Source organism: Salmo salar, chromosome 13 (genome assembly GCF_965601325.2).
Source record: "Salmo salar chromosome 13, fSalSal1, whole genome shotgun sequence".
Lineage (NCBI taxonomy): Eukaryota > Metazoa > Chordata > Actinopteri > Salmoniformes > Salmonidae > Salmo > Salmo salar.
This window is the reverse complement of record NC_138303.1, coordinates 102,192,501-102,208,146: the sequence shown is the minus strand read 5'-3', so window position 1 is coordinate 102,208,146 and position 15,646 is coordinate 102,192,501. Positions and strand designations below refer to the sequence as shown.

The 15,646-nt window shown below is 45.0% G+C and overlaps 1 protein-coding gene across 2 annotated transcripts in view; it reads right to left on the bottom strand.

Moving 5' to 3' along the window:
* Positions 1–565: 565 nt before the first annotated feature.
* fstb (follistatin b) overlaps positions 566–15,646 on the bottom strand; it is an 18,696-nt gene continuing 3,615 nt past the window's right edge. The window contains exons 4-6 of one of the 2 annotated variants that reach the window (XM_014138707.3): positions 7,671–7,895; positions 7,121–7,362; positions 566–3,692 (exon numbers count right to left, since the gene is read on the bottom strand). In XM_014138707.3, the coding sequence (XP_013994182.1) occupies positions 3,579–3,692; positions 7,121–7,362; positions 7,671–7,895 (581 nt within the window). In that variant the 3' untranslated portion in view covers positions 566–3,578. Of the gene's footprint in view, positions 3,693–3,788; positions 4,810–7,120; positions 7,363–7,670; positions 7,896–15,646 lie in introns of those variants that run through there. The other variant, XM_014138706.3, reaches the window with a different exon arrangement.

Below are 15,646 nucleotides of genomic sequence, written 5' to 3'. Positions count from 1 at the left end.
GGTTCCTGTCTGCTGGACGCTGATGCCACTAGTACCCTCAATCACGCGCACACAGCTCAGCAGACAGCCCAAACACAACAAGCACAGAAACTGAGTCAGCTTTTCTCACGTCTGGGGAAACGATGCCAAACAGGCCAAGCTGAGGTTCTGTCGATCAGCCACACGTTTTATCTTCTGTGGCTGAGCTGGGCTCTACCGGTTTAAATGTCTGTGACTGAGTGACACAGTCCTGTCCTGCACATAAAGATAAATAAATAAATACACCATCTATCTATATGGTCCTGCAGCACAAAGTGAAACAATCACAGCCAGACAGTCAGTCATTTTCTACACTTGGTGGAGGAGGATGGCTGAGGAAGAGCTCATGGAGCAGTAATGACAGAAATGACTGACTGTCTGGCTGTGATTGTATCACTTTAATTGGAGCATATTGTAAATGTGATGATGATGTAAAATACTGGACTGGATTCCTTACACAGGAGAGGGAAAGTAGGCTACGGTATATATAGTATTCTTCAGGACATTTGCTGTGAGTCTCGTGTGTAGAAATGATAGAAGACACACGTTTGAGGGAAAAAAAGCCTATTTTTATTATTTACTCTCCTGCCCTGTATAAATATCATCATAATATCATAGCTATTATGTACATTTAACATTCACATAAAAAATACAAAACTATATATTTATGACTGAATCTCTATTCAACATAACAAAATAGACCAAGGGGGTAATTCATGGAAATGTATCACCGCTGTAAATGCAACAGCTGTTGACTTATAACACATTTCTGTTTAGGACAAAACAGCTAATATATTCACAGCAGCTGCAGATTTCTTTGAATATTCCTCGATCGTGTGAGGAAAAACAACATGCTTAAGTTTGATATATTGTATGTAATGAACATTATGTGGTACACTGCATTTACAGAGGGAGTGATATCAATTACGTGATTGACCGCACTGAAATACATTGGCACATAAAAGTCTACAAGAGTATTAGTTGGCACATTATGAAATATGAAAAACAACATTGTCAAGGTAAAAAATGAAAAACCTAATTATTCCTACTTAGGCGTTCTATAAAACATAATACAGTTGAAGTCAGAATTTTACATACACCTTAGCCAAATACATTTTAAACTCAGTTTTTCACAATTCCTGACATTTAATTCTAGTACAAATTCCCTGTCTTAGATCAGTTAGGATCACCACTTTATTTTAAGAATGTGAAATGTCAGAATAATAGTAGAGTGAATGATTTATTTCAGCTTTTATTTCTTTCATCACATTCCCAGTTGGTCAGAAGTTTACATACACTCAATTAGTATTTGGTATCAATGCCTTTAAATTGTTTAACTTGGGTCAAACGTTTCAGGTAGCCTTCCACAAGCTTCCCACAATAAGTTGGGTGAATTTTGGCCCATTCCTCCTGACAGAGCTGGTGTAACTGAGTCAGGTTTGTAGGCCTCCTTGCTCACACACGCTTTTTCAGTTCTGCTTACAAATGTTCTATAGGACTGAGGTCAGGGCTTTGTGATGGCCACTCCAATACCTTGACTTTGTTTTCCATAAGCCATTTTGCCACAACTTTGAAAGTATGCTTGGGGTCATTGTCCATTTGGAAGACCCATTTGCAACCAAGCATTAACTTCCTGACTGATGTCTTGAGTTGTTGCTTCAATATATCCACATCATTTTCCTTCCTCATGACGCCATCTATTTTGTGAAGTGCACCAGTACTTCCTGCAGCAAAGCACCCCCACAACATGATGCTGCCACCCCGTGCTTCACAGTTGGGATGGTGTTCTTCGGCTTGCAAGCATCCCCCTTATTCCTCCAAACATAACAATGGTCATTATGGCCAAACAGTTATATTTTTGTTTAATCAGACCAGAGGACCTTTCTCCAAAAAGAACAATCTTTGTCCCCATGTGCAGTTGCAAACCGTAGTCTGGATTTTTAATGGCGGTTTTGGAGCAGTGGCTTCTTCCTTGCTGAGCGGCCTTTCAGGTTATGTCAATATAGGACTCGTTTTACTGTGGATATATATACTTTTGTACCTGTTTCCTCCAGCATCTTAACAAGGTCCTTTGCTGTTGTTCTGGGATTGATTTGCACTTTTCGCACCAAAGTACATTCATCTCTAGGAGACAGAACGAGTCTCCTTCCTGAGCGGTATGACGGCTGCATGGTCCCATGGTGTTTATACTTGCGTACTATTGTCTGTACAGCTGAACGTGGTACCTTCAGGCATTTGGAAATTGCTCCCAAGGATGAACCAGACTTGTGGAGGTCTGCAATTTTTTTTCTGAGGTCTTGAATGATTTCTTTAGATTTTCCCATGATGTCAAGCAAAGAGGCACTGAGTTTGAAGCAAGGCCTTGAAATATATCCACAGGTACACCTCCAATTGACTCAAATGATGTCAATTAGCCTATCAGAAGCTTCAAGCCATGACATCATTTTCTGGAATTTTCCAAGCTGTTTAAAGACACAGTCAACTTAGTGTATGTAAACTTCTGACCCACTGGAATTGTGATACAGTGAATTATAAGTGAAATAATTCGTTTGTCAACAATTGTTGGAAAAATTACTTGTGTCGTGCACAAAGTAGATGTTCTAACCGACTTGCCAAAACTATAGTTTGTTAACAAGAAATTTGTGGAGTGGTTGAATAACGAGTTTTAATGACTCCAACCTAAGTGTATGTAAACTTCTGACTTCAACTGTACATTGTTTTAGTGGCATCCATCCTGCTCCCCTTAATAAACAAAGCTAGTCATTTTCTGACGGGAGAGAGACCATAATGACTCGTTAAAAGTATCGCTATGCACTGTAGTGGGACTAGGACGGCTAACTTTCGTTCAACAAAAAACTAGACAAAGCCATTTAGGTCAGCTTTGAGTCAACAAAACCAGTCTTTCTCTCACTAGGGTATATACATCGGTGAGCAACAAGTTCTCCATAAAATAAACTGGAACACACTAAACACGCTAGACAACATTTCACAATGTAGGAAGACGGGGTAAATCCAAATCTTGCCCACAATAAGCAGATGTGTACAGCTCAGATAGAGAATGCATTGCAGGAGTTTACAGAACAAGAACATCAATGTGGGTAGTATTGCACCTCAAATAAATAATACATTTTCTCTTTGGATAAAATGCAAGAGACATTAGGTATACAGTAAGACAGACGGACACTGTTAATGTATAAATAATAAACAAAATATATAAATACATACAAGTAAACACCTACAAGATTTCAAATATACGATTGCTTAGTTCAGCCAGGGTTCCCCAAACTCGGTCCTGAGGACCCAAAGGGCTGCATGTTTTGGTTTTTGCCCTAACACTACACAGTGAATTCAAATGATCAAAGCTTGATGATTAGTTGATTATTTGAATCAGCTGTGTAGTGCTAGGGCAAAAACCAAAACATGCACCCCTTGGGGTCCCGAGGACCGAGTTTGGGGAACCCTGGCTTATTTCTCTTCTCTTCCATGGACAATAAATAAGCATACACTTTATATACAATATGAACAGTATTCTGTGGCTGAACTGAAACACTATTCAGCTATTATGAGTTTTTATCATCCGGGCTGTGTTCGAGAACATATTGATTAAGAAAATCATAGTATTCCTGCTCTTCTTTCTCCTCTTCTTCCTTCCCCTCTTCCTCAAGCTTCCCTGTCTGATGACGGATATATGGAAGAACAAATTGTCTACTAGCAGTTGCATCTTTGACCCTAACAACTGCATGAAATCTCACTGCAACATTAAGCATCATTGACCCTAACAACAGCACAGAATCTCACTGCAACATTAAGCGCCATTGACCCTAACAACAGCACAGAATCTCACTGCAACATTAAGCGCCATTGACCCTAACAGCACAGAATCTCACTGCAACATTAAGCATCATTGACCCTAACAACAGCACAGAATCTCACTGCAACATTAAGCATCATTGACCCTAACAACAGCACAGAATCTCACTGCAACATTAAGCATCATTGACCCTAACAACAGCACAGAATCTCACTGCAACATTAAGCATCATTGACCCTAACAACAGCACAGAATCTCACTGCAACATTAAGCATCATTGACCCTAACAACAGCACAGAATCTCACTGCAACATTAAGCATCATTGACCCTAACAACAGCACAGAATCTCACTGCAACATTAAGCATCATTGACCCTAACAACAGCACAGAATCTCACTGCAACATTAAGCATCATTGACCCTAACAGCACAGAATCTCACTGCAACATTAAGCATCATTGACCCTAACAACAGCATGAAATCTCACTGCAACATTAAGCATCATTGACCCTAACAACAGCACAGAATCTCACTGCAACATTAAGCATCATTTTATTTTTTATTTTATGTTACTAGGCAAGTCAGTTAAGAACAAATTCTTATTTTCAATGACGGCCTAGGAACAGTGGGTTAACTGCCTTGTTCAGGGGCAGAACGACAGATTTTTACCTTGTCAGCTCGGGGATTCGATCTTGCAACCTTTCAGTTACTAGTCCAACGCTCTAACCACTACTAACGCTCTAACTAACTACTATTCCAACGCTCTAACCACCGCCCCATTGACCCTAACAGCAGCACAGAATCCCACTGCAACATTAAGCTTATTTTCCTTGACTTGATTCACTGACAGTCTGCTTCTCTTCTTCCATGGACCAGAGTATGGGACATAAAGAAAAGTGATTGTGGTTATGAGGGAGGCTGGAGGCTGAGAGGGGTGGCTGGGCTGGGCAGTGGGGTGATGGTTTAAACCTGGTTTAAACCTGAAAACAGAGAGAACAGAACAGGGCTCATATACGCATCCTTATAACACAATACAACTTCATTTGATGCACAAGACAGGGGTCCGGGACACATTTCTACAAAGGACCACCCTGTTGGAGTGTATTTATCTCCAAAACAAACAGCCACAGGCAGATGTAGCAAACCCCATCCAAAAAGTAACCCATCCAAAACCCAGTCCTCATAATCCACATGCTGAAATAATTTAATTACAGCAACATTACTGTTTACAGGAGAAAAAACAGGCATTGTTGTAATTAGAGGGAGGATAAGCTGAGAGACACATGATCTATGTTATGAGTGAACCAAACATCATGGGAACAACAGAATAGCGGTCAACTATGAAGTGGTCAGTCATAAAGTTTGCCACTACATTGAGAGGAGAGAGAGAGAGAGAGAGAGAGAGACAGACAGACACAGAGAGAGAGAGACAGAGACAGACAGAGAGAGAGACAGAGACAGACAGAGAGAGAGACAGAGACAGACAGAGAGAGAGAGAGAGAGAGAGAGAGAGAGAGACAGAGAGAGAGAGAGAGAGAGACAGAGAGACAGAGAGAGAGACAGACAGAGACAGACAGAGACAGACAGAGAGAGACAGAGACAGACAGAGACAGACAGAGACAGACAGAGACAGACAGACAGAGAGAGAGTGAGATTGCTGGTGGACAAGACTACCTCATCATACTGTGTAAGTGGCTTTGACACAGAGGCCACTAAGTAAGGGATGAAAAGACGACTTTCTGTACATTACCTTGGAAGCCTACATTACCTTGAAAATAACGGACAGAGGTAACGTAGGCTTGGAGTTCCAAGTTAATGTAGGCTACAGAACGGAGGCGTTTATCCCGCTTACTACCAAAGTTTTCAAAGAAAACAACACTTAAGCACAAATTTATCGGTAGTAATTTTTTTTGTTATTGTTGATCTTTTTATTTTATAAGCGAATTCATACTTGTTCATCTTTTCTTTGATTAGTTTGATATATATGGATGCGACCCAGTTGCTTGTTCTTTACGTTCTTATCCCTTGCTTGCTAGCTAGCCAAGTAGCTACGGCTAACAGTCACAACCTCTGCAGTCAGAATAACAGAAAAGTAGCTGCATTTGCATTTGTTTTAAGCTGTTTCCTATTGACATTAATTTGGATACATCCAAATGAATGACGGTGCCTGATTTTGCCTGGCATAGCTATAAAAGTTTGCCTTCTCGTCAGGACACTCAACATAGTTTATTACGAGGAGATTGCATTGCATATCAAACACTAGGCTAGAAGCTAGCTAAATAGTTTGTTGCTAGAAAACCTGCCAATATGACAACCTAATTCAAAAATATCAGTTGTTGAAAACAGCTGGTCAAACTAGAAACATGTGGGAGGATCTTTTTATATTTGTATTTACATTTTTTATTATTACCCTTTTTTCTCCCCAATTTCGTAATTTCCAATTGGTAGTTACAGTCTTGTCCCACCGCTGCAACTCCTGTACGGACTCGAGAGAGGGGAAGGTAGAGAGCCATGCGTCCTCCGAAACACGACCCCGCCAAGCCGCACTGCTTCTTGACACACTACTCGTTTAATCCGGAAGACAGCCACACCAATGAGTTGGAGGAAACACCGTACAGCTGGCAACCGAAGCGCAATGGGACATGACTGTAACAGTAAGGACCACAGAAATTCATGTTCATCACTCACCACACTAGGTCATTAGATGCTCCCAAAAAATAAGTCTCTGCAAAAACAAATCAAAGCTGGTAGTTTTTCCTGCGTTTACAATGTATCCAATTTCACTTTGTGTGGTTGTTGGTTTATCTTTCTGTAACTTTGTAGCAAGTATGGTCTGCATGTGTAGGCGCTTACTGCATCATGATTGCAAGGTGTCCCGATATCTTTTCCAACTGTCCAGTTATCTGGTTTTAATGCCCATTTTAGAAAGCCCTTCTAGCCAATCAGAAATGAGTATTCAACAATGATCTGGTATAAGGGGACTAACATAAGGTGACTTTAATCACATTGGGTGAGGGATGTGTTGTAGTTGGACACACATTATCTTTCCTCCGGATTTTATCCTAACTTCCACTTAAGTTAAATGTTCACTTAGTCATGCATCGATGTCAATTCTCCCATAAGTGAAAATTTGGCTTAAGTGAGAGTTAGGATTTACCCCTCAATTATGACTTTGGGTAAAGTGACTGAGGAAAAGCGTGTTTTGGAGTTTAAGACACTTTTTCATGTTCTCAGTGGGTGCGTCGCTGTGGTGCACAATGTAGGGAATAGGGTGCCATTTCACTCATCAACCGTAGACTTACAGTTGCAGGATCCTGAGTGTTTGACCTCCAGGTGACGCTGCTGAGCGCATGCGGCCTGCCTCATGGAACACTCGCTGGGGTAGGTGTTGTTGTCGCTGGAGCACACACTCTCACCCGGGCGACTCTCCGGACATGGCTCGTCACACACAGAGCAGCGTCCGCGGCCACTCGCTTCATCCCACAGACACCTTTTCGCTCCCCGACACACGATGTCGCCACACGACCGGGCGTCTAGAGAGGAGACACACACACAGAAAGCATCAGACAATATTATCCCACTCCCACACAGACCCAGGCTAGCGCTGATCTGTTTCTGATTCACACAGACACCATGATTCTGGTGATGGAGATAGACCTTGTGTCCTGTCTGTGTGTATGAGAACAGACAGAACAGACATGTTTTGGATGCTTTGTAGGCCTACTACTCTGGTATGTTCTGACAAAGGTCTTGGCGCATCAAAACACTGAAATCTTCATTGATCTAAGTGTGATGTATCAACTTTACAAACAGCACCCCATATTGATGCTCCAGTACTTACCAATGCATTTCCCTTCGTATGCCACGCCGATGGACCTTCCCAGGATGCACGTGGCTCTCCTCAGATGACAGGCGCTGGCATAAACAATGCCATCGTTGCCACACAGGTACTGGTCAGGTGACTTCACCTCTGGACACTGGTGATTACAGGTCACACAGTAGGCATTGTTGGTCTGGTCCACGACACACGACGCAGAGCCAGGGCAGCGCACTCCATGACACGTCTCTGTGGATGGAAAGACACACACACACGTAGAGGCATGACTCACATCTGACACTATTCATGTCATGTGAAACATTCAAATTACACACAATTTAAACATTTCACTTCACAACTCTCAGGTAAATATTCCCCCACCTGTGATGTTTATTTTTCCTTGCTGCTAGTCTATCTATACGCTTTATTACTGCCTAAGTTCGACTTAGCCTATCTGTGATATCAGATCGCAGACTCCACTTCACACTTCTGGTGTTTTTTGGACCTGCAGACAGGGCCGGCTCCAGGCATAAGTGACATAACAGGTCTATTGAGAGTAAAAATAGTCAAATACAGCAGGTGCTATTTAGTAGTTTTCCTGTTGTTATGTCAATCACTCAATTAGCTGACAATTAGCCATGTCAATTTTTGGATTGGTAGTTAGTCTAGCCAGCTATCTAAACTTGTAGCAAACATGGCCGAATACCGACCGTGCCCAGGGGCCCTGACTTTCAGGGGGGCCCCATTGATTTTTTTTTGTCCTTCTCACTCAGATATCATATTAACATGGCATAAGACATGGCAGAATGTGTAAAGTTATAGGAATTTAGCTTTAAAGGTCCCCAATAGAGGGCAATGCCGCCACTATTTCGACATAATTCCTGTCCAATAGCAGAAATTCTCGTTTAGGTTCCACCTCCAAAGAATGACGAAGGCTGATAAAACATATTCACCAATTGAGGGTGGGAACATTGTGGTGGTTTCAACATGGAGTGGAGAAATAATAACAAGCAGGGCACTGACATCCATCAGTGTAGCTAGCTAGCTAATGTTACTATTTGCCTCATTCAGCGCGACACATCTCCTTCACATAGAGTTGATCAGGCTGTTGATTGTAGCCTATGGAATGTTGTTCCACTCCTCTTCAATGGCTGTGCGAAGTTGCTGGATATTGACGGGAACTGGAGCACGTTGTCGTACACGTCGAGCCAGAGCATCCCAAACATGCTCAATCGGTGACATGTCTGGTGGGTATGCAGGCAACGGAAGAAATGGGACATTTTCAGCTTCCAGGAATTGTGTTCAGATCCTTGCAACATGGGGCTGTGCATTATCATGTTGAAACATGTCATGGTGGCGGATGAATGGCACGACAACAGGCCTCAGGATAACATACAATTGTGTTCATTGTCCGTAGCTTATGCCTGCCAATACCATAACCCCACTGCCACCATGGGGCACTCTGTTCCCAATGTTGACATTAGCAAACCGCTCGCCCACACAGTCTGCCATCTGCCCGGTATAGTTGAAACTGGGATTCATCCATGAAGAGTAAACTTCTCCAGCGTGCCAGTGGCCATCGAAGGTGAGCATTTGCCCACTGAAGTCGGTTATGACGCCGAACTGCAGTCAATCCAAGACCCTGGTGATGTCACGCTTGTCGTTGGAAATGGAGGACCAAAACGCAGCAGGTATGTGTATGCTCATCTTGATTTTTAATTATCTTCAAAAATGAACATACAAAATAACAAAGAACGAACAATCGACAAAAAACAGTCTGGTAAGGCACAAGGCTCAACACAGAACAATCACCCACAAATCACACACACAAACACACCCTAATATATGGGACTCTCAATCAAAGGCAGATAGACAACACCTGCCTTCAACTGAGAGTCCCAACCCCAATTAACCAAACATAGAAACACACACACTAGACTAACCATAGAATACAAACACATAGACCATCAACCAAAAACCCGGAAATACTAAATCAAACACCTTTTACACAAACACACCACCCCGAACCACATAAAACAAATACCCTCTGCCACGTCCTGACCAAACTACAAAAACAATTAACCTTATACTGGCCAGGACGTGACAGTAACCCCCCCTTAAAGGTGCTACCCCAGAAGCACCTTAACAAAAAAAATAACCCCAAGCAACACCAAAAAAAATTCCCCTTTTCTAAAGGGAGGGAAGGGAGGGTGGCTGCCGTCAACGACGGCACTGTGCTACACCCCCCCTCCCCAACCCACCTATTTCTGGAGGTGGCTCCGGCTCAGGCCGTTCCAGGCTGTCGGGGCAGTCTGGCAGCTCGGGACCGTCTGGGCAGTCTGGCAACTCGGGACAGTCTGGGCAGTCTGGCAACTCGGGACAGTCTGGCAACTCGGGACAGTCTGGGCAGTCTGGCAACTCGGGACAGCCCGGGCAGTCTGGTAACTCGGGACAGTCTGGCAACTCGGGACAGTCTGGGCAGTCTGGCCACTCGGGACAGTCTGGGCAGTCTGGCCACTCGGGACAGTCTGGCAACTCGGGACAGTCTGGGCAGTCTGGCCACTCGGGACCGTCTGGGCAGTCTGGCCACTCCGGCAGTTCTGGGCAGTCTGGCCACTCCGGCAGTTCAGGGCAGTCTGGCCACTCCGGCAGTTCAGCGCAGTCTGGCCACTCCGGCAGTTCAGCGCAGTCTGGCCACTCCGGCAGTTCAGGGCAGTCTGGCCACTCCGGCAGTTCAGGGCAGTCTGGCCACTCCGGCAGTTCAGCGCAGTCTGGCCACTCCGGCAGTTCAGCGCAGTCTGGCCACTCCGGCAGTTCAGCGCAGTCTGGCCACTCCGGCGACTGTTGACTGGCGGGCAGCTCTGACGACTGTTGACTGGCGGGCAGCTCTGACGACTGTTGACTGGCGGGCAGCTCTGACGACGACTGTTGACTGGCGGGCAGCTCTGATGACGACTGTTGACTGGCGGGCAGCTCTGATGACGACTGTTGACTGGCGGGCAGCTCTGGTGACTGTTGACTGGCGGGCAGCTCTGGTGACTGTTGACTGGCGGGCAGCTCTGGTGACTGTTGACTGGCGGGCAGCTCTGGTGACTGTTGACTGGCGGGCAGCTCTGGTGACTGTTGACTGGCGGGCAGCTCTGGTGACTGTTGACTGGCGGGCAGCTCTGGTGACTGTTGACTGGCGTGCCTGGGTTGACGCACTTGTAGCCTGGTGCGTGGTGCTGGTACTGGGCTTACCAGATTATGAACACGCACCTCCAGGCTAGTGCGGGGAGCGGGAACAGGACGAGTCGGACTGGGTTGACGCACTTCCGGGTCCGCACGAGAGACAGGAGCTGGAAACCCAGGGCTATGGAGGCGCACAGTCGGTCTAGATCTTACCTCCTGCACAACCCGCCTTGGCTGGATGGAACTAGTAGCCCTGTACGAGCGGGGTGCTCGTACAGGGCAGACTGGGCTGTGCAGGGGCCTGATGGTAGCCGTGCGTAGAGCGGGAGTTGGGTAGCCTGGTCCTCGGAGGCGTACCGGCGACCAGATGCGCTGCGCAGGCATCCTCCTACCAGGCTGGATGCCCGCTCTAGCACGGCACCTGCGAGGGGCTGGAATAACGTGCACCGGACTGTGCGTGCGTTTGGGTGAAATAGTGCGCTCCTCAGCGAAACATAGCGCTCTCCACCTCATACGCTCCTCCATATAACCACGGGTAGCTGGCTTCCGGCTCTTCTTACGCCTAGCCAAACTACCCGTGTGCCCCCCCCAAAAAAAATCTTGGGGGTGCCTCTCGTGCTTCTCCCTCAGCGCGTACTTGGCCTCGTACCTCCGCCTCTCTGCCTTGGCTGCCTCAATTTCCCACTTATACTGGCCAGGACATGACAGGTGAATACGACAAGCAAGCAGATGAGCTTCCCTGAGATGGTTTCTGACAGTTTCTGCAGAAAGTCTTCAGTTGTGCAAACCCACAATTTCGTCAGCTGTCTGGGTGGCTAGTCTCAGATGATCCCGCAGGTGAAGAAGTCGGATGTGGAGGTCCTGGGCTGGCTTGTTTACACGTGGCCTACGGTTGTGAGGCGGTTGGACGTACTGCCAAATTCTCTAAAACGACATTGGAGGTGGCTTATGGTAGAGAAATGAACATTAAATTCTCTGGCAACAACTCTGGTGGACATTCCTGCAGTCAGTATGCCAAATATACACTCGCTCAAAACTTGAGACATCTATGGCATTGTGTTATGTGATAAAACTGCATACAAGGTGCACCTGTGTAATAGTCATGCTGTTTAATCAGCTTCTTGATATGCCACACCTGTCAGGTGGATGGATTATCTTGGCAAAGGAGAAATGCTCACTAACAGGGATGTAAACAAATGTGTGCCATTTCTTTTGAGAAATAAGCTTTTCATGCATATGGAACATTTCGGGGATCTTTTATTTCAGCTCATGAAACATTGGACCAACACTTTACATGTTGCGTTTATATTTTTGTTCTGTATAGATAAACAAGTTTGTGGAATCTGCACCAATCAAAGCAGTGGAACGTGGTCAAAACCATTAATATTGGGGGGAGCAGGGTTCCAAAATGCAATCATGTCACACGCAATTTTACAATTTATAAAATGGTCATATATATTTTTTTTAATACAGACTAGCTCAAAAATAAGTAAAACTTGACAAATTATCCAATCGGTTATGATAATTTGCTGGTAAAAAAGTGGAGTTGCAAAAACATAAGTGTGCACACCCTATTTTAATTTGCTCCATGGCTCAGGCAGCCAAGTGTAGACTACAGCGAAAAGCTGTTTGGCTCAGCCAAACATGGTCTATTGTATTGCTCAGCTCAATCGCAACTCGTGAAGAGGAAGAACTTTGCAGGTGTTTCTGATTAGCCATGCTGGTGGGTGGTAACATTCAAACAAAACCCAGGCCTGAAAAGAAATGTAGACAGGAAAGTATTAGCACGTCCTATCACAGGAGAAACACACAGCATTGGTACTGAAAACATCCAAAGTTACTACTTCAACCCAAAATATATCATACTTTGTCTTAATTTATTACTTATTGATTGAAATCGTTGTGCAACATCATGGGCATTGTCTTTCAGCTGAAAAAAAGTGAATTTCTGCGCTTCTGGGCATTTAAACCTGCTAAAATGTTCTCTTCACCCCATGGCAAAATGGGTTGAATTGCAGGAAATTAGCTGTAAAACTGCCAATTTCTTCTCTCTGCCCCATGGCAAAATTAGTAGAGTTGCATAAAATGTGTTATAACATTTCAAAAAAAATCTCTCCGCCCCAAGGCAAAATGTGTAGAATTGCAGGAAATTAACTTTAAAACTGGAATGTTTCTCTCCGTCATACAGAGAGGGGCCACTAAAATCTCGCTTATGGCCCCCAAGCGGCTAGAGCCGGCCCTGCCTGCAGAACTAGAGCTGCCTAAACCCATCTGTCTCTGTGCCCATGCACCAAAACATGTGCTATGAATCAGGTCGATAGGGAAGTCTTCCCTAAGCTGTGTGTACTGTCTACCAGTGTCTGAGTCTGATACTGTAATGCCTATTCTACGGCCTCCAGGCCATGGTACTACACTCCTAAAAATAAAGGTGCTATCTATAACCAAAAAGGGTTCTTTGGTTGTCCCATAACATAACCCTTTGAAGAACCTATTTTGGTTCCAGGTAGAAGCCTCTGTGGAAAGGGTTCTACATGGAACATAAAAGAGTTCTATCTGAAACCAAAAAACATTCTCCTATGGGGACAGATGCAGAACACTTTTGGAATCCTTTTTTCTAAGTGTAGTCTACTGCCTCCAGACCATGGTACTGTAATGTCTAGTCTACTGCCTCCAGACCATGGTACTGTAATGTCTAGTCTACTGCCTCCAGACCATGGTACTGTATTGTCTAGTCTACTGCCTCCAGACCATGGTACTGTAATGTCTAGTCTACTGCCTCCAGACCATGGTACTGTAATGTCTAGTCTACTGCCTCCAGACCATGGTACTGTAATGTCTAGTCTACTGCCTCCAGACCATGGTACTGTAATGTCTAGTCTACTGCCTCCAGACCACGGTACTGTAATGTCTAGTCTACTGCCTCCAGACCATGGTACTGTAATGTCTAGTCTACTGCCTCCAGACCATGGTACTGTAATGTGTAGTCTACTGCCTCCAGACCATGGTACTGTAATGTCTAGTCTACTGCCTCCAGACCATGGTACTGTAATGTCTAGTCTACTGCCTCCAGACCATGGTACTGTAATGTCTAGTCTACTGCCTCCAGACCATGGTACTGTAATGTGTAGTCTACTGCCTCCAGACCATGGTACTGTAATGTCTAGTCTACTGCCTCCAGACCATGGTACTGTAATGTCTAGTCTACTGCCTCCAGACCATGGTACTGTAATGTGTAGTCTACTGCCTCCAGACCATGGTACTGTAATGTCTAGTCTACTGCCTCCAGACCATGGTACTGTAATGTCTAGTCTACTGCCTCCAGACCATGGTACTGTAATGTCTAGACTACTGCCTCCAGACCATGGTACTGTAATGTCTAGTCTACTGCCTCCAGACCATGGTACTGTAATGTGTAGTCTACTGCCTCCAGACCATGGTACTGTAATGTCTAGTCTACTGCCTCCAGACCATGGTACTGTAATGTGTAGTCTACTGCCTCCAGACCATGGTACTGTAATGTCTAGTCTACTGCCTCCAGACCATGGTACTGTAATGTCTAGTCTACTGCCTCCAGACCATGGTACTGTAATGTCTAGTCTACTGCCTCCAGACCACGGTACTGTAATGTGTAGTCTACTGCCTCCAGACCATGGTACTGTAATGTCTAGTCTACTGCCTCCAGACCATGGTACTGTAATGTCTAGTCTACTGCCTCCAGACCACGGTACTGTAATGTCTAGTCTACTGCCTCCAGACCATGGTACTGTATTGTCTAGTCTACTGCCTCCAGACCACGGTACTGTAATGTCTAGACTACTGCCTCCAGACCATGGTACTGTAATGTGTAGTCTACTGCCTCCAGACCATGGTACTGTAATGTCTAGTCTACTGCCTCCAGACCATGGTACTGTAATGTCTAGTCTACTGCCTCCAGACCATGGTACTGTAATGTCTAGTCTACTGCCTCCAGACCATGGTACTGTAATGTCTAGTCTACTGCCTCCAGACCATGGTACTGTAATGTCTAGTCTACTGCCTCCAGACCATGGTACTGTAATGTCTAGTCTACTGCCTCCAGACCATGGTACTGTAATGTCTAGTCTACTGCCTCCAGACCATGGTACTGTAATGTGTAGTCTACTGCCTCCAGACCATGGTACTGTAATGTCTAGTCTACTGCCTCCAGACCATGGTACTGTAATGTCTAGTCTACTGCCTCCAGACCATGGTACTGTAATGTGTAGTCTACTGCCTCCAGACCATGGTACTGTAATGTCTAGTCTACTGCCTCCAGACCATGGTACTGTAATGTCTAGTCTACTGCCTCCAGACCATGGTACTGTAATGTCTAGACTACTGCCTCCAGACCATGGTACTGTAATGTCTAGTCTACTGCCTCCAGACCATGGTACTGTAATGTGTAGTCTACTGCCTCCAGACCATGGTACTGTAATGTCTAGTCTACTGCCTCCAGACCATGGTACTGTAATGTCTAGTCTACTGCCTCCAGACCATGGTACTGTAATGTCTAGTCTACTGCCTCCAGACCATGGTACTGTAATGTCTAGTCTACTGCCTCCAGACCATGGTACTGTAATGTCTAGTCTACTGCCTCCAGACCATGGTACTGTAATGTCTAGTCTACTGCCTCCAGACCATGGTACTGTAATGTCTAGTCTACTGCCTCCAGACCATGGTACTGTAATGTCTAGTCTACTGCCTCCAGACCATGGTACTGTAATGTCTAGTCTACTGCCTCCAGACCATGGTACTGTAATGTCTAGTCTACTGCCTCCAGACCATGGTACTGTAATGTCTAGTCTACTGCC